The 20134-nt window shown below is 34.5% G+C and overlaps 2 protein-coding genes across 2 annotated transcripts; one reads left to right on the top strand and one right to left on the bottom strand.

Annotated features, from left to right (window-relative positions):
* Positions 1 to 2941: 2941 nt before the first annotated feature.
* Positions 2942 to 5339, top strand: SVR7 (pentatricopeptide (PPR) repeat-containing protein). The gene has a single exon (XM_079044210.1). The coding sequence runs from the start codon at positions 3073 to 3075 to the stop codon at positions 5122 to 5124; it is 2052 nt and encodes a 683-aa protein (XP_078900336.1). The 5' UTR covers positions 2942 to 3072; the 3' UTR covers positions 5125 to 5339.
* Positions 5340 to 6961: 1622 nt separating this feature from the next.
* On the bottom strand, positions 6962 to 10153 carry MAP70-5 (microtubule-associated proteins 70-5). The gene is made up of 10 exons (XM_079044209.1): positions 9803 to 10153; positions 9576 to 9661; positions 9423 to 9488; positions 9176 to 9346; positions 8915 to 9085; positions 8683 to 8838; positions 8446 to 8592; positions 7576 to 8184; positions 7237 to 7385; positions 6962 to 7156 (listed from the first exon to the last, which is right to left on the bottom strand). Exons 1-10 carry the CDS (start codon positions 10122 to 10124, stop codon positions 7132 to 7134), a joined length of 1902 nt encoding a protein of 633 aa, XP_078900335.1. The 5' UTR covers positions 10125 to 10153; the 3' UTR covers positions 6962 to 7131.
* Positions 10154 to 20134: the final 9981 nt, after the last annotated feature.

The raw sequence follows: 20134 nt of genomic DNA, 5'->3' as shown, positions 1-20134 counted from the left end.
ATATCACAAACTATTGGGTCGGCCTTGGTGTCTTCGACCCACGAATAAATTGAGGGAAAATCACCTCGTAATCTAGCAGATAATCCAATAGCTCCCTCCCGAGATAAAAGTCGATATCACGAGTCACCTATAATACAACAAGGAAGCTCAACTCCCAGCCTAAAGTCCAACCCATAAGTTGACCAAAAGTATACTAAGTCAAAAAGTCAACCTCACGGTCAACGATAAAGTCAACAGCCCAACAAGTCCAATCAGCGAGTCGTCACGTCGTGGTAACGTAACGACAAAACAGACGGGTCCCTACCCAGTCGCCTTGCCGTGGCAACCTAAGGCCACACCGTGGGGACTGGTATGGACAGCATAACATATTAAGCTGTATTCTAACAATTCTAAGAGTTCCAAAGCTCATATCTGGTCCTTCCATCGTCTTGATGGATAAAGTTTCCAACTTTATCCATTAAGACATCTCAATAAGCCAAGATCCCAAACCCTAAGTCCTTAAAGGCAACTAAAGGCATGCAAACACCCATTAAGCACTTAATAACTTAGGGTTACTCTTCCCAAGTTTCGAAAAGGGTTTCATATACCTAATGGACCATAAAAATCGTAGCTTTATGAACATGCATGTCCGATGCATGTCCAATGCATGTCCCTTCCATTTTAGGTAAAAAAACATGGCAATTAGGAACTCAAAGCTTGAGCATGGGACCAAAACTCCAATGATCCTCAAATATGGAACATATGACACTAAGATGATCACAAGGACCTATAAAGGTGCACACTTTATGGGATCCAACCTTCCAAATTCCCACACCATGAAGATTAAGGGGCAAAATGGCTAGATCCAGAGACAAGTAACAAAAAAATCGGATCTTGAGGACTTACAAAAGTCCAGAAAACGCGCACAAGGTGGATGGGGAGTGTTGCTTGTTGGAACAAAGCTCAAGGACACATTTTTCTTCTTCAAAACACCACCAAACACCACAAAAACTCAATGGTTATCAATGGAGGCTAGGGTTTGCTTTTGAAGGCTGAGGGGGAGTGTTTGAGGTTGAGGGTGGGCAATCCTAGCCATCACATCCCTTAAATAGGGGCACAAATCACATATAAGGTTTTGTCATTAAAAAACGGCCACGCCGTGGCACTAACTTAGTCTCCATGTAATTAATGACCATGGCCACGTCGTGGGACTCCATTACCACGTCGAGGCCACCAGAAATCCAAAAACTAAAATATTAATACACTTAAAAGAGACATACCCGAAACTTGGCATGTTAATCTCCCATTACATGATATGAACCATATTTCAATTCATTACACATGAAGCACAAAGATCAAAGATATAGTACCAATTAGAGCATGGACGAGTCTAATTAGTGAAACACATACACATACGCAAAATCATTAAAAGGATAACATTTGTTTTCAATAAGTTCAATATGAAATCGAGAAGTTCGATTTCATAGTCTTGATCGGACTTGTGTTTTCAATTATTGGAGGAAACAGGAGGATGATGATGGAGGTGATGGTGATGAGGCTAGAGGAGGGCGGTGTTGGAGGAGGAGGCCAAAGGTAGGAGGAGTCGACGCCGAAGAAGGAGATGTTGTCGTGTTTTTCGAAGGAGCGTTGTGGTTGTCTAGGGCAAGAAGAAGAGAAGGAGCGTGTTTTTGGAATAAGAGGAATTGAGGCTTTTTCTCATTTAGTATTATTTTTTCTAGGACCCAATCAGATGCTTTAGGACCGAGTAAGAGGTGTCAAACGCCCTGAATCGGACCGCATTAGACCCAACCTCTTACTCGACCCAATAAGAAGCGTATCAAACATGGCCTTAGACATTAAAGTGTTAAATTACTCATTAATCATAATTTTATAAGATTGTAACCAAACAAAATGATCCGAAACCAAATAACTCAAAACCAATTAAATCAAATTTATTTTATATAGTTATGACCAATGTTGTAAGAATCTCGACTAGTCTCCGATTAATCCCTAGGTGGTATGCGACCGATTAGGTGACGCCTAACGATCAATCTCTGCCTAGAGAATTAGTGAAGCTGTCAAAGCCGATGAATTTTTAAATGTTGAAGAAGTTTTATCTCAATAAAAGTTATTTAAGGAAATAATATTGTTGTATTAGTCATATTAACTTACTTTGTTATGATATTAATATTATTTACCTATTTTGTTATAATATTAATCATATTTAAAAAAAATAATTGATTTATAATATAGGATCCCGACTAGTCACCGACAAATCCCTACCTAGACCAACTAATCTCTAATCGTTAGTCAACTGACTTAGTACCGACAAACCACTTTGACAACCGTGGTTATGATTAACTTAAGAATATTAAATTTCGATCAAAATGTAGTAAACTCGGATTCGGTAAGATTTTTTTTTGTTTTTTTTAGTATGAAGGGGGAATTGGCCCAAAAAGTATTGGGTCAAGATGACATATGCAACAGTAGATTCAATGGCCCACACATTTTTTATTTGAAAAGAAAAGAATGAAGTTAAAAGGGTTCTCGTCAAAAATGGATTTCGGGTGCTATTAAAGGGTATGATTTCCGGAGAAAAAAAAACAAGAGGTTGGCTAAAAAGACATCCTATTTTACCATATAGACAACATGACTAGTTATTTAACTATTTTTATTGGTTGAAACTACATTGTTTTCTGAAAAAATTAATTATAAATAGTTAACCGAAAAATTAGTTATAAGTAGCTAACCATAGGTTGACTTTTGATAAAGGATGTCCTTAAGATTTTTATTTAACAACATCCAAAAATAAACCTAAACAAAAATAACCGAGTAACAATCTTAGATATATAAGATATATAGATAATTGATAATTGTTCAATAATGATCGACCAACCTCTTCTCACTCCAACGTCCAAATTAGAAAACCTAACATATGCTGACTGCCTCACTCCAACGTCCAAACTAGTTAGTAGTTAATTACAAGACTAGCCCCGAAGTGAAGTGTTATCTACTTTTACTTCTTGTGTGCTGAGGAAAGTCGATAAGGCTTTTCCCCAACGGAAACCCCCCAAGGATTTCAAGAATTCAGAAATGGCATACACATACGGCTTCTGCTCTTCGCCTTCCATTTCCTTCAATCAAAGAAGCTTCAATCACAGTATCGTCTCTCAATCAAGAACACCCCAACTCCGAATCACTCAGATTTCTTTACAAGACTCAGTTTCTGAAGTAACCCACAACTTAGATCCTAAAATTTCAACTCTATCTCCAGTAACAGATGATAAAAAGAGAAGTTATATCTGGGTCAACCCCAAAAACCCGAAAGCTTCACACTTTAGGAAAAAGTCGTATGAATCAAGGTACTCTTCTCTCATCAATGTAGCAGAATCACTAAATTCATGTTTGCCAGCTGAAGAAGACGTCTTTAACATACTGAATAGCAATTTAGGCAGTAAACTAGGAGAACAAGACGGTGTTATTATTCTCAACAACATGTCGAACCCTCAATCAGCACGTATGGTGCTCAAATACTTTCAGGAAAGATGTAATTTAAATAGGGAAACCATTCTTTACAATGTGACATTGAAAGTTTTCCGAAAGTCTAAAGATTTGGTTGGTGCAGAGAAACTGTTCGCTGAAATGCTTCAAAGAGGCATTACACCTGATAATGTTACATTTTCAACTATTATTGGGTGTGCAAGGTTCCGTTCTTTACCTACTAAAGCTGTGGAGTGGTTTGAGAGAATGCCAGAGTTTGGAATCCAACCAGATAATGTTACATATGCAGTGATGATTGATTGTTATGGGAGAGTTGGGAATGTAGACATGGCATTAAGATTATATGATCGTTCAAGAACCGAAAAATGGCGAGTTGACACTGTAACATTCACAACAATCATCAAAATATACGGGTCAACAGGGAATTTCGATGGGTGTTTGACTGTTTTTGAGGAAATGAAAGCTCTTGGTGTTAAACCTAACTTAGTTTGTTACAACACTTTGTTGGATGCCATGGGAAGAGCCAAAAGACCATGGCTTGTTAAGTCAATCTATCAGCAAATTCTAAGTGATGGATTAACACCTGGTTGGGCAACATATGCTTCTCTCATTCGTGCATATGGAAAATCTCGTTATGGAGATGATGCTATTAATGTCTACAAAGAGATGAAATCAAAAGGATTTGAATTAAACAATGTTCTTTACAACACCCTTTTGTCTATGTGTGCTGACATCGGTTTCATCGATGAAGCTCTTGAGATTTTCAATGACATTAAAAGCTCCACAAATTGTCAACCCGATAGTTGGAACTTTTCATCATTAATCACAATCTTTTCATGTTGTGGAAAAGTCAAAGAAGCCGAAGCAACACTAAAGGAAATGATCGAAGCAGGGTTTGACCCGAATATATACGTTTTGACCTCATTAATTCAATGCTACGGGAAAGTCAACCGAACAGATGATGTGGTCAACACATTTGATAAAATCATAGAGCTTGATATCACCCCAGATGAACGTTCTTGTGGGTGTCTTCTCAATGTCATGACACAAACTCCTAAACAAGATCTTCATAAGCTTACTAAATGCATTCAAAAGGCGAATCCAAAACTTGGGAATTTGGTCACACTTTTGGTTGATTCAAATATTGAAGATGAATCTTTCAAGAATGAAGCTAGTGAAATACTTGGTGACATTGGAGATGATGTAAGGAAAGCATATTGCAATTGCTTGATTGATCTTTGTATTAATCTTGATCAATTGGAGAAAGCTTGTGACTTGTTGGATTTGGGGATTAGGGTTGGGATATATAGTGATATACAGACGAAATCGAGCACAAATTGGTGTTTGAATTTGAAGAGTCTTTCATTAGGGGCAGCTTTGACTGCATTACATATATGGATGAATGATTTGAGCAAAGCTATTGAAGAGGGAGAAGAGTTGCCACCTTTGCTTGGGATTAATACGGGTCATGGGAAACATAAGTATTCTGAAAAAGGATTGGCTGGAGGTGTTGAGTCACATCTGAAGGAGTTAAGTGCTCCTTTTCATGAGAGTTCTGAAAAAGTTGGATGGTTTTTGACTACTAAAGTTGCTGTTAAGTCATGGTTGGAAGGTAGACGTGTCAATGCAATGGCTGTGTTTTGACTAGTCAATGTTCTTGATCCTCTTTTATTTGTTGATTAGCTCATGCTCTTGAGATTTTTGTAGTGATGAGTTTTTGTATCTATTGAATGTTATGAAATGGTTATTGTAATTTCTTTGAATCTTGTAGTGGTTTTACTTTCATTAAAGGGTGAAATATAGAAAAAACAGTTGTAGTTTCACCTTTTTATTGATTTAGCTACTTAATTGTTTTGGTATTAGTTACATCATTATACATTTTTCGACCGTTTAAAAAGTTTTTTTTTTCTTCAATTACCGGGTTTGAAAAAGATTAAAATACAGAAAAACATAATGTACTTTCCTCATTAGATTTAGCCAATGAAATGTTTTATTATACTTATTATAATGATAGTCTAATGATTAAATCGATAAATTGATGAAAGTATGTTTTTATTTTTTTTTAATTTAATATCAAATCAAAACCTGATAAAATGATGAAAGTATTTTTTTTTTTTTTTCCTTTTTGGTATTTTACCTTGATATCAAATCAAAACCTGGTAACCAAAGGAAAAAGTGTTTTTTTTTTTTTTTTTTTAAATTCTAAAACTATAATGGTTCAATCACTACAAAATAGTTAAAGTGGCAAAATTGATAAGATGATGAAAATTCAAGGTTTATTTTGTCTCTGTTGCCTTGATATCAAAACGGGATAAACGGTCTATTTAAAAGTAAAAAAGTGTAACGACTTAATTACTATAGAATAGAAATAGTTAACTGACTAAATCGATAAAATTGCAAACATACAAGTGTTTTTTTTTCTTCTTTTTTTTATTTTTCCCTTTATTAAAAGCATATTCTATCTTGAAGATGAACATATCATCCATATAAAAACACTCAGCTTCACGTTTGACTTATCTGTATTTTAAATACTACTTAAAGGGAGGCAACTTGTAGGTTTCTTGCATTTAGAATTGGTATAATTACCTAGTGATTGACTTTCCATAAAAATTAATAATGTATAATCATATAAAAAAGAAAAATTGAAAGTCAACCTAAATTAGACTTAACCCCTCATGTGACATTGATATGTTAAAGAAACTATATCACATTAAAGTCAAACCTAAGTGATATGCACGTTTAGCTTCCTTTAACTTGACTTATATACATACATCATGCATATAAATGTATATATACAAACAAGTCCTCAAGAGTCTTGAACATTAAGATCAATTCCACCATGGGTAACTGCATAAACTGTATGCACTCTCAGAAGAAAATCAATGTTCTGGTGTCTAATGGAGGAGAAGAAAAGGTTAAGGCCTTAACTAAAGTTAAGAAGTTAACCCATGGTCCATACCCGGGTTATAATCTGGTGCACTACGCCCACCCTAACTCACCAATGCCCCCCAACGCCAAGCTTCTTCCTGCAGAGGTTTATATTCTTATTCCACAAAAGGAGAAGGAATCACAAAAAGTGAAGATTGTTGTAACTAGGAAGCAACTGGAGCTTTTGGTTAAAGATGCTAATAAGGACTTCAAGATCAGCAAAATTAATCCTGTATTTTCTTGGAATGGAGTTAGATCTCAAAAATGGCAACCATCTTTGGCTACTATTCAAGAGTAGATTTTATTTTTGTTTGTTTAAAATGAAAATATTAATCTTTAGAAGCTTTTTTGTAGTCTTATGTCAATTCCAAGTATAAATCATGTTATCTCTTTGAGCAAAACAAATTGGGCTCTTATGTTAGCCCACTAGCAGTCCACTGTCTACTTGATTTACATCTCACATGATGCTTTTGGTGCAAGACAGTGTAAACCAGCTTGCAGGTTGTTGGAAAAATAACAAGCGAAATTTCATAATTTCATAATGTAAAGTATATAATTCCAAATGTCCAATCATCATAAATTAACTCACTCCATATTACAAAACAACACCTTAAAATTGTTTAAATAAATATTTACACATGTTATTAAACACAAAAACGCATAAAAAGGTATAATAATAATCACAATAAGTTACGAAGCCCCAATGATTCCATAAGTGAGCCTTCAAGATGTTTTTGCAGCCCTGAAACTAATGGTGGAAATAGAAAAGATCGGTTAATAGATGAATTTTATAAAAAAAGAAAATCGGTTTTTTTTTTTTTTTTCTACCTTTTCGATGAGTTTAAGTTTCTGACTGGTTTCTGGTCATCTGTCTTTATTGATGTTGAATTCTTATCTCTTATGGATGCTTCTCTTTTCCACTTCTTTGACTCTACTTCCAGAGCTTTGACCAAGTTTTCAACCTTCTTCATTAGCACCTGAATCATTGGTTGTTGTAATAACAATAACAATAACAATAACAATAACAATAATAACGATAGTAGAAAATAACAATAATAATATTAACAATAGTAAGGGCTAAATAGCAATGTACTTTTATTTATTTGTGTACGTATGTTGCTATTTCTTGCATTTAATAATGAGTTTTAGAGAGGAGAGAATAAAAACCTTGTTTTCTTCATCTTTCTCATTCAAACTATCTTCCTTCATCTCACAAAACTTCCTTAAACCAATCACCTCTTTCTGAAGCTTATCATACAAAAACCCTGAAACCACATCATCATCATCAATGGTGGCACTCCGTGGTTGTCGTTCTTCACTGCCGCCACTTGCCGCCACCCTTCCCTTTACAACAATACCTCTATTATCATCCTTAAACTTATCAAGATTCATCCCACTAGTATTTTCTAGAATCATCTCATTGTTCTCCTTTTCATCTCTATCAACAACTTTACTCCTAGAAGCCCATAAACTTTTCCTTACCAAATTATCTCCAGAATTATTATACTTCTTATTTATGCTATTTATACGCCTCACTTCACTTGAAGTTGTGGATGAAGCCCTTGGTTGTGAAGTGGATCTCTTCCTTCCTCCATTACTTGATAGAATCCCGAAAAAGTGAGTTGACTTGTCAACTCTCGGTGATCCACAAGATGAATGCTTTAATCCATCTTCTAGTGTCTTTAATCTTAGCTTCACTTTTTCTTTAAGTTGTGCTTCACTCTTGGCTGTTCTCTCTGATATTGTTAATTTGTCCCTTAATCGTTGCATTTCTGCCTGAAAAAAATATCGTTCGACAAATTTTCAAATTTAAACACCTTTCAGACATGACATGACAAAACAGGTTGTACTGTATTAGACATGTATTGGACAAGGACTGAGCTAGATGTCACATGTATTGTTTTTAGCATTCATTGGACTGAGACTGATGTCAATGGAAAAAAAGACATAAATACCCTCTTCATTCTCATTATTGAAAATAACCGTAAAATTGTTTTTTGTGATGTAAAATAAATAGTTTGGTAAGTGTATATGTGCCTGTAGAAGCCTTCTTTCTTCAAGCCATTGCTTTACAGGCATAACCTTATCATTCTCATCCTTCCATTCATTAGCCACTGTAGTTGCAACTCGATTGGCTGAAACATTTGCTCTTGCTAACTCCCTTTCTAATGTTCTTTTCACCTCCTACATAAAAAAAAAATCATTACTTTTTTTTATAATTTGTTATCTTAAAGCAATTTTTTGGGCAAAAAAAAAAAAAAAACGTGTTATTACTTGTAGTTCAGAAATCTGTCGCCTGAAGTCACGAATAACATTTGCAGCAGCTCCACCAGCAAGAACAGCTTCCTCAAGTTCTTTAATGGTTTCACTTAACTTTTCAACTTCTAAAACTTTCTGACGATTTGTTTTCTCCAATATCTTATTTTCCTCCTGTATTTATGCATCAAATCAAACCATCGCCTCTCTAAATTCTTCCTTAAACAACAATTTGAAAACAAATTAATACCTGACAAATCTCGATTTGTCTTCGCAACTCCATGTTCTGATTTTGAACAGCTTCTACAATCAAAGCTCTTTCCAAAGCACTTCTCAGAATTCTCTCTGCTTCAAGCAAAGCTGCTTCTTTTGACTTTGTGTGTCTTTCCAACACCTTTTTATCTTCCTGTAGTACTGCAATCTGATATAAAATGGATAATAAATCAAACAATCAAGGTATATATATACAGATATAATATTATAAAAACAGAGACATGTGAGCTCTGTTTACCTCGTGTTTGTAGAGTCTAATATCGGCTTCTAGAGGAGCAATAATGGATTCAATTGGCACTGAATTGTCATCCTTTTGATTTGCATGAACCCTTCTAAGAGTTGCTTCTGCTGCAAATTGAGCAGCAAATGCTTCTTTCTTTTCTGTTTCGAGTTTCTTGATATCCAAATTCTATATATTTTAATTGTTCAAATAAATTTAGTGGGCCATGTAACAAATACAAACTAAATAGAAAATTACTATTCACCTTTTGCTCAAGAAGGTTTTCTGTGTTTCTGATCTTATTGTCGAGTTTTTCAATAATATTTCCCATCTGAAAAACACAGAGTATATGGATTATGTTGCAAGTAATTATTCTTAGTTTATATTTAACTTGATATCGATAAATATTTTCGTGTACCTCTTCAAGGGATTTCTCCTTCATGACATCAGCAGCTTTCAGTGCTTTGATTTCACTTTGAGCAAAACCCAACTCGCGATCCTTATCTGTGAAGCAAAATGGAGAGGAACATTAGAAAATGATGTAGTCTTTATAATTCAAATTATTTTGTGCCACGAATAAGAATAAGTGTTAAATATTTCAGTGTATTATGTCGACTTAAAGAATAAAAAAGTGAAGTAATGAACCTTTGAGCATGTTCTGCAGTTTGTTGAGCTCCAAGACAACAGGGTCAGGTTGAGCAAGAAGAAGACCTTCTTGACAAAATTCATCGAATCCCACCATTTTTGCTTTTCTCTGAGAAAACTCGAAAGGAAAGAGAGATTTATAATGTCGAGAGTTTTGGACATGGGGTTTTGAAGAAAAAAGGAGTCCATTTTTGAAAGGAACAGAGATGAGAGATTTTTCCCTTCGTTTGAAGCAAACGCCATGAAAGGAACAAACCATGAAAGCCGGCCACGCCGGCAACTCAGCCTCATTCCTCTCAGTCTTGACAGTAACCGTTGCCATTCTTCATATCCATTTGTTTCGTTTTCGTGATATCACAATTATCCTTTAACCTATACTAATTTTGTAATTTAGGACTAATTCATAAATCTAGAATAAATAGTATGCAAAAATGGTCCATGTCGTTTTCTCTTTTAGCTCTAAAAAAAAAAGTTTTAAATTGCAAAATTGTTTGGTCCCTAAATTTAACATCTTTAATTATCAAATCTCTACAAACAAATTACCATTTTACTTTTATTTTTCTATTATTATATTATAAGTAATTGAGTAAACTAACTCTTATAAACGACTTTGTTAATAAAAATAATCATTTTATTTTGAGAAATGACCATTTTCTCCGGAATAGCGTATTCCGGAGCACGTAAGAACATTCTAGACTTGGATCACTCAATGTATTTTGGAATACGATATTTCGGAGCATTTATTTATGTTCAGGAGCTGTGGATGGTTGGCAGTAATTAGGTTCGAAATCTGACACCCAGTACATTCTGGACAAAAAAAGTGTTTTTCGGACTGTACTCTAGAATGGTTGTACATTCCAGAGAGTTAAACTTAGGGTATTTGTGTGTTTTTCTTCCATATATTTTCATATATCCAATATATTTGTGTTTTTAATACCTTCATTATACGTTCCAGAATGAGTATGTATGCGAGATTTTTTCGAGTGCTAGTTTCTTGTAGAGGGCAATGACAACGTATCGAATGATCTATGTAATATACTGCTTCATACTACACATGCTTTGATGTAGATATACACAATGATATCAACTTCATCGGGTTAATTATGTTGGTTGCTTCCAAGTCCATGTTACACACTAACCAAATATGTCTATCTTTTCAATGTCCCTGATCAAATATAGTTATGCAAATTCTAGACGATAGTGGTGTTAGATATTTTCTTAGTTTTGTTAGTAGTATGCCTCCCAACACAATACAATTGTTTGTTGTTAGTAATGTTATGGACAGTGGTATTCATTGATCTGTCGGGGAAAATCGTTCCGGTGGAAATGAGTTTTCTGGTGCTATAAGTAACCAAATATAAAATTTATTCCCTATGACAACCAACCATGTTGCTTCTTATAATGGCCCTGTAGATGGGGGTGATTATATGAATAAAGGTAAGGTTGTTGCCGATGCTTCTCCTATAGTTAATGTTGATGAATCTACAAATGATGAGACAAAAACAATGATGTTGGTTGATGATGGTAATATAGTTCCATATAGAGAGCAAGTTGAACATTTTCGGAGTTACACTAAATTTGATGGGGAAGATAATGAAGGTGAAGAAGAGGAAATTGAGCCCTTACAACCCCGAAAATCACAACAGGAAAAGTTTCCTTTTTATTTTTCCGATTTTGAAGAAACACAAACCACTCATTGGGGTATGCATGAACCTTTACCATTGTCCGGATTAGCTCAACAAAAACGTAAAGGTGCCATATCCCACAATTATACTTCCTATGTGAAGCTATACCAACTATTTAAAAACAAAGAAAAACTTAAGCATAAGTTAGGATTAAAAAGTGTTACTGAAGGCTTCAAATATAAAGTGAAAAAATTCACAAAAGATAGGTTTGAAGCTGTTTGCTTTATGGATAATTGTGACTGGCGAATACGGGCAACAAAACATAATACTACTGATGCATTTCAAGTGGTTAAACTATTGGAGAAATACACTTGCTCAAGCACACAGCTTCGTCCCCGTCACTGACAAACCAACAAAAAGGTATTGGGTCACTTGTTGAAGAGCATATTAGCTGATAGTACATGTAATATGTTTCGGGGGAAACAGATACAAACAACTTTAAATGACCATCTTAGTGTATATATTTCATACTAGCAAGCATGGATTGCTAAAATGTATGCTCTCCATCTCTTGAGAGGGACCCCTGAATAAAGCTTTCAAAGACTACATTTATATTGTTACAAATTGGAGAAGAAGAATCCAAGGATGGCCACACATATAAAGACGAGTTATAACAAAAAATTTGAATACTTTTCCATCGCTATTGGTTTCGCGGTAATATTTCTTATATAATGACTTCTTTATATTTAATGTTTTTACATGTGCGTTCGATTTAATGAGTAAATAGTAAATTATTTTTAGGTTTGAGCGTTTCAAACAAGTTTGCATCCTATTATTATCATTGACAGAGCACACCTTAAAGGGAAATACTTGGGCACCATGTTCCTAATAGTAGGCATGGATGGTAATAACCAAAGTCTCCTTATTGCATTTGGTGTTGGGAAAATTGAAAGTGGGGAGTCATAGATATGATTTTTTTTATCAAGACTCAAGGAATGTATTAGGGACAATGTCGTGTTTGGATATCATATCAAATAGAGCCAATTCAATTGAAATGACTATTCAAGCTGTGTTCCCGAATGCATACCATGGACCCTGTTTTCGTCATTTGTTGATGAATATGAGAGCAAAGATCGACAAGCAAGAGAGAAAATAGATTTTGTTTTGGGAGGCTACAAAAGCTTACCGAGAGTTTGATTTCAAAGAAATCTTGGGTAGGCTACGTTGTACACTAAATAAAGATTGGCGTACATGGCTAGACAAAATCGGTTACGAGAAATGGGCAAGGTCGTGTTTCCCTGTGGTTCAGTACAATATTATGACATCAGACAGTGCCGATTCTATCAATGCGTTATCAAGAGATGTACGAAAAATACCAATAACAATTTGATTTATTTCTTTCGAGTAACTATGCAACAATAGTAGTGCCAGCGATGTAACGCTGGAGGTAACTATTTATAATATAATACTATCATTATATTTTAGTATAATAAACTATACATGAGAAGATATACATACAATTTTTTTTATAGCTAAAAGAAAAAGGATATTATTGAGTATGCTGAGAAGGTTATCGATAAGAGGATCAACAAATCTTTCGATTTTCGGGTATACCAGATTGATCAAAGCAGATATCAGGTGACTGACCAAATGAAAAATGGTATAGTAAACTTGGAATCTCGTTGTTGCATGTGTGGGAAATGGCAATTGTCAGGTATACCTTGTTCTCATGCAATGTCGGTATCCAAGGAATTGAGATATCAACACTGCAAGGAATTGATATATCAACACTGCATTACATGGGTGTCATCGTACTTCACAATGGAAACATATCAACCAAAATATACAGACATTGGGTTTCCTGTGCCAGTTCCAGCTGAATATGAAGAACCAGATGATGTAATGGTTATATTGTTGGATTAAGGTGTCTAAGCCGGTAACTAAATTGGAATGTTCTTGTAATTAGAAGCAAAGTCCTTTTTGAGTTGCCTTCATAACTAGAACTTGGTTAGAATGACAATTATAAAGAGAGGATAATTTATTAGATTATTGTATGATTGATAAACTAATTGGAAATTATGAGAAAATAATTTGTTAATATATTATGTGGTAAATATATTAATTGGAAAATAAAAATTGGTTTGTTATTTTATATGATTAATAAATTAATATGAAATCAATTAGAATTAATTAATTATTAATCAGAATTAATCTGGAATTAATCTGAGATTAATTGGAATTAATTAAAGGTCAAAGGGGGTTAAATTGTACTTGTTAATAATTGAACAAGGAAAGAAAATTCTAGAACCTATATAATAGTGAACAAAATTTGGAAGTATCCTACGGTTTCTAAAATATTCTTAAAGCTGATAAGGGTACCATATTTGAATAGAATAAAAACTGAATATTTTATTACTCAAATCTATGGTTTTCCTTGTCTCATCCACACTATAAATAGGACCCCAAGGGTTATGATTTTCGTTCGTATCATTCCATTAAGAATACTCTGGCCAAAAATATCCTCTCCCCTCTCTCTCTTTTTGTCTTCTAGTTCTAGGGTTTGGGTGTTAGACATTAGAGACATAATCCTTTTGGTGCTAAGCTTTCCAAGACCTACACTACAAGGGGATTAAAATGATTTGTTTACTACAACAAATCAAAGGTATGTAACCCCAATCCCATGATTTCGATTATATTGGGGTTTATGCTAATTTTTTTTGTTCGTAGTATGTTGCCTTCAAAGTGTTATGACATAGATCTTTTATAGGATGCATGTACCCTATTAATTGTTAATTGTTTTCCGCATTGTGTAATTTCGTTTTCTATAAGATCCATCAGTGGTATTAGAGCTTGGGCTTGTCAAACATTAATTGTACATGAGATGAATTGAACAAAACAAAATTTTCATAAAATATGTATCTCACGACGTAATGGTTCCTCTGTCACGATGTGAGATTAGTTTTAATCTTATTTTCGGTTGTTATGTGCCTAATCTAACTTATGGTATTATTTCGGTAATTATCTGATATTAATTCTGATTGATTTCTATTTTTGAATGTCTTATGTGATAATTAATGAATCCCTAAATATTTGGAGATATTCTTATTTGATAATTTTTAAATTAGTTAAATTAAATTGAATTATCTCTTATGAATTTAATAATGAAGTTAATTGTAATGTAATGAAAAGATAATTATAAACTCATTATATTTTTAAATTGATTAATTAATCATATGATAATTAATATTTAAACCCCATATTTTGAAAAGATTTAAAATACACCTTATATTATATATGATTAAAAGTTTAATATATTATATGTTTAACATCCTGTTTCGAGAAATTTCTTATTTCGGGATTGTGAACAATAAATGGATCAAGTAAAGGCATTGGGCTTCAAGGGAATAGGGTTTAGACCCTATTGGATGTTTATAATATTGGTTATATGATCCAAGCCCTTGGTTTGTGTTGGAGTCAAAGGGTAAAATGGGAAAAGTGATGTTTCAGACTTCTTGCATGAAATATGGATTTTTGTTCCAGAAGTTTTTAGTCCATGATATCTAGATAATATTGTGGGGCTCTTCAATACCTTTCTGTGGATATAAAGATCGTCGAAAATGGAGTTGGAACAAAGAAGTTATGACTGTTTGAAGTTAGGAAGGTTTTGGGCTTAGTATAGTACGTTGGGCGTACAGGATATACGTTGGGCGTACTAGGCATACCTGGAGTACGTTGAGCGTACGCGATCATAACTCAAACCCTATTTTCATGGTTTGAGCCCTATTTAAGCTCCTTAACTTCCCCAAACCCATTCCATTTTGAGCTTCCATCTCTCCAACACCCTTCCTTGAAACCATAACCCTAGTTTGAGCCTTATGAGCAAAAGAAGGTGTTCTTGAGTGCTTTGGAGTGTTCTTGGTGCATCTTGGAGAAGAAGGTCATGGGAGAAGTGTTGGTTGCTTTAGAGCTTGTAGATCCAGACTTTGTTCACCTTGATCTTTCTTCTAGAGGTATAAAACTTAAATCTTGATGATGCATTTGTTAGATCTAGCTAGTTTAGTGCATAAAGTTTAGATCTTGAAAGTTTGTGACCTTGTTATGGATAAAGTTAGAAATTTTATCCATCTAAACATCATTTTGATTCAGATCTAAAGGTTGGAAACTTGGATTTAATGGATTAAGTAAGAAAGATGCACTTTCGGTCCCTTTAAAACTTAAAAGACTAGATCTTGGTCGTTTGGACCATTCTAATGGATAAAGTTGGAAACTTTATCCATTATGGAGCTATTAGGAACCATAAAAATGTGATCTTGGTCCTTCCATCCCTTCCATGCAAGAGTTGTGATGTCTTTATGGATTAATAAGTTAGGTTTTAACTTTTAGACCTTTTCTAGCCATGGAAAGTGTTAAATGTGGAAACTTTATGACTTAAGTCAACGTTTTAAGTCTAGATCTGAGCTCTGCACAAAAGGTCTTAAGGGATAAAGTTCTTAATGAAATGTTGGGATCAGCCAACATACGTTGGGCGTACGTGGGAGTACTCTTGGCTTACTGGATTTGAATCACATACCTTGGGCATACATGGAGTACATTGGGCTTACGTAGCCAGTCTTAGGCTTTAACTTTTGTTGACTTTCGTTGACCGTTGACTTTTTGACCAAGTTTGACATTGGGTCAAACTTGAGGATTTTAGACTATTGATTAAGATTTTATCTGGTTATGGTGTTAGTGGATTTGCGGGTGCAAGCAGTACAGAAAAAAGGGATCGTATCACAGTGTTTCAGAGTTCTTCGATTCAGGTGAGTTTTCCTCATTGTAATTGTGGGTCGAAGGCACCAATACTAACCCATGGGATTAGATATCCTGGTATATAGGATGTTTATATGTTGTAGTGATCTGTTAGATCTGTATCCTGGTATATAGGATGCTGATATGTGGTAGTTGATACTTGTGTTCATTGAGTATGTGTTAGATTGGTATATCTATATGATTACCTATACTTGCTGGTTATTGATTGTTATTGTATATGTCGACATGTTATGATTTGTTGGGTTGAGGCGGTCCTGCTTTGTGCTAAAGACCAAGATACCCAGGGCGGTCTGGATAGGTTGTAGTGCTGCATGAAGGTCCAGTCAAGCCAAAGGACATGAGAGCGGTCCAGATAGGTTGTAGGCCCTGCGAGGCGGTCCAGTCAGGCCGAAGGCTCAGAGAGTGGTCCAGATAGGTTGTAGGCCCTGCTAGGCGGTCTAGTCATGCTGAAGGCTCATGTATGTATGTTGTTGTTTGTATATGTTATGTTGTGTGGTGGTACTTTGGGGGAACTCACTAAGCTTTGGTTTAAATTTTTAGTTTATTGTTTCAGTTACTTAGATGACCAAGGCAAGGCGAAGGCGTGATCATTCACATCCTTCAGATTTATGTTATTTGGATTTTGGGATACTCTGATTATTGATTAAAACTTTTGAAATAATGGTTTTGTAAACCATTATGGTTATTGGGTTGTTTTTGAAAAATAAAAAATTACTCTGATTTTTGGGATGTTACAATATGTATAAGACAAGTCACTCAATTAATAGTAGGTCTCATTCACAAAGCCATGTTATAAGGGGGTATAAGGAAGCAACCTATAAAATAACCGTTGAATGGGTGTCTATTCTCACCCACCGCTCCCTTGCATGGTGGAGGGTCATTAGCCGAGTAGGTTGATAGGACATAACCTCTTAAAAGTATGATGCTATAAAGTACTAGAACCCACTTTAAAAAATCCCACTCTAATTACTTTAGGAAAAATATGAAATTGTATGATAATTCATGAAAACGCACATCATTTGCTTTATGAGTCATTAGTGGAGTATCTATAGTTAACCGACACACTAATTTGGAACTATAAACCTGAAAGGATGAAACAACTCGTGTATATGATTCTTGATGGAGCGTGTGTGGTTAACTGACACATCAATGAGAGATTATAAATCGATCGAGATGGTTTGAACGGGTCTACATGGTTATTCACATCTTAATTGTGATCCTCGGCATCCTAATTAGAATTTGTAAGAGCATAATCGAGATTAAACATGTCATTGATAAGATTCAATGAATCTCAAAGATCTTTGAGTTTCATGAGATTGAAGTTGGTGAGATGACTCTACCTACCTAAAATAGATTAGAATTTGATTACGACGTCCCTCTTCAAAGGTTGAATCGAAAATATGGATCCTAGCCTTAATTTAAATTATGGGTTAATAATTAAGGATTAAAATCAACTAACTTGAATTCTCTGTTCTCCCAAATTTTAGACTTCAAATCAACACAATGATGGTCTTCCTCTTTCTTATAGAAGTGGTTTTCCCCAACCTTTTGGAAATGGTCTTCCACTTTCAAGTCAAGGTGAAGATGTCTTCCCTTCCTTAGGAAATGGTGGAACTGGACATCGTCTCCATTAAATTCTTCCACCTCATCCTCTTGTGAGTCTCCCAACGTCACGTTTTCCTCGAGTTGAAAGATATGAAGCTACTCAAGAACTATTGGCGTGTAAACATCAATATGGAAAACTCTATATGTGTGCATGTTCTGAAAATGAAATCCTACATTGAAAAATTGGGTAGAATGGTGTCATTTTTTCGAAGGAGCAAGCCACTAACTTGGTTCTTCTCTCACTTCTAAAGTCATATAGTCAGTTCATAATGAACTTTTATATGAGGAATCTTGATATGACCCTAATTGATTTGACTGTGATGTTAATAGTTGCTGAAGTAAAAGTGCTTAAGAACACATCTGAAGCAGAGTATATTAAAGGGTCTAATTCCAAGAGTTCCATGGACATTGACAATGGTAACATTGATGATCCAGAAAAGATTTCTCTTCCCTATGGAAAGGATCCATCCAAGATCAAACCGTTTGATCGTATGGTAAAGAGAAAGTTCAATTTTGGGATCATTCCATGTTCTAAACCCAAAGAGTTCATTTGTTTCTACTACCAATTGAAGGGACATTGGTTTCGAATCTGCCTAAAATACCTAGAGGATCTTAAAGATTAGGAAGTCAATTCATGTGACTTTACTTCAGGTACATCCACTATCTAACTCCATAAGTTCCGATTATTAGAATCATAATACATGATGTGAAGATCACATTTTAATGGCATTGCAGGATCTAAAAGAAGGAAGGAAGCTTGAGTAAAGTGAGCCAAATCTGATCGTGAGAAATGCACTTTCATCACATAGTTCGATGGTCAGAACTTGAAGCTACTACTAGGGAATTAGGACAATTTTATAGATTGTTATTACTCTTCAGATATATTTAGCAATATAGTTTTTCATGTTATGCATTGTAAGGACAAGTTCCAATTTTCATTTTAGCAATAAAAATGAAGTTTTGGTTTATGCAGTTGCCTTATCTTATATTTCCTTGCAATGACATTAATGAAAAGTGTTGGTTATGTTTCTAATAATAGCAATATTAATAGTGGATATTGATTCTTCAAGAACGTGCTTGTGGTACTGTCATAATTAACCAAGTGAAAACAAATCTCATCACCAAGTTTCAATTGGATAGAAACTTGGAGTTATACAATCGACTAATTCATTGTGCACATGTTTATGTGAGAGAAATGAATGACTAATGGATCAGGTACATGTTGACATTGACTTTTCTGATCCATCACAAGGTACGATAACTCATTTCGTCATGATTTACTTATACTTCAGCAAATATGATTATGTTTATAAGATTAAACATAATTATGATACTTTTGAAAAGGTTCAAAGAGTAACAGAATGAATAGAAGAATATATTAAGCAAAAAGATAAAAGATCCTCAAATCTGAAAAAAGGAAAGTGCTTTAGTATCATGTTTTATGATCATCTTAGTAATTGTGGAATTATATCACAATTAATCCCCCAAGAACATCTTAGTATAATTGTATGACTAAAAGGAGGAATCGAACATTGTTGGAAATGGTTAGATCATAAGATGAGTTATACTTTGTTCCAATCAAGTTTTAGAGCCATGCTCTAGTAACTATAAATCGTATCTTAAAACTCATTTCAAACTAAGAAGGTTGAAAACACATCGAAATATGTGGAGTAAAAATGTTTTCTTAGTCTAGCACATATAGAATTGGAGTTGTGATGTTTTCGTTAATCGAGAAACAAATAATAAATCGAGACATATTCTATGAAGTGTTTTCTTGTCGAGAATCCACACAAACTTTTGAATATTTGTTTTAGCTCATCAAGGAATGTTCCTTGAGATAAAACTCATATGTCTAGAAGTCAGTAGGAGTCATATTGATATTGAGAGTTTTAAGAGTCAACAGACAATAAACCTTTTAGTTATCACTAGCACGCGACCTGAGTTTGATGACATGTCATGTTTGATTGACACATTCTTATTTCTGTGAACTTCTAGTTGATTTGGAAATGCTTATGAGTTCTATGTTTTCATTTACCTGCAAAAGAAAAATCACATTGGTTAGTGAAAGTACATTGGTCAATATGGGTGAGCTACTAACAACATGGAAGCACCGATAGGCCCTTGAGCTGCTAGAAGGAAAGAAATTATAAAAAATAGCGAAGTTCAGTCCATAAAGGAAAATATAATTTGATTTTGGTTTGTCCTAAACCTTGTCTTATGATTGTAGGTTGGAAATGATAGATTCACATGGATGGAAACATATGCACCTTAAAATCTAAGTGGAAAAGGTTTC

The sequence above is a fragment of the Lactuca virosa genome, chromosome 4 (assembly GCF_052849685.1).
Source record: "Lactuca virosa cultivar CGN04683 chromosome 4, Lactuca_virosa_CGN04683_v6, whole genome shotgun sequence".
NCBI classification, from domain to species: Eukaryota; Viridiplantae; Streptophyta; class Magnoliopsida; order Asterales; family Asteraceae; genus Lactuca; species Lactuca virosa.
Note: the sequence above shows the minus strand (reverse complement) of the source record. Positions and strands in the feature narration are given on the sequence as shown.

Excerpts from the sequence above, each read along its gene's own strand:
- SVR7 (XM_079044210.1), top strand. The coding sequence starts at position 3,073 with ATGGCATACACATACGGCTTCTGCTCTTCGCCTTCCATTTCCTTCAAT.
- MAP70-5 (XM_079044209.1), bottom strand. The coding sequence starts at position 10,124 with ATGGCAACGGTTACTGTCAAGACTGAGAGGAATGAGGCTGAGTTGCCG. Across the intron at positions 8,839-8,914 it reads GACAAATCGAGATTTGTCAG|GAGGAAAATAAGATATTGGA; the intron begins GTATTAATTTGT and ends GCATAAATACAG. Across the intron at positions 8,593-8,682 it reads GACAGATTTCTGAACTACAA|GAGGTGAAAAGAACATTAGA; the intron begins GTAATAACACGT and ends TTTTTTATGTAG.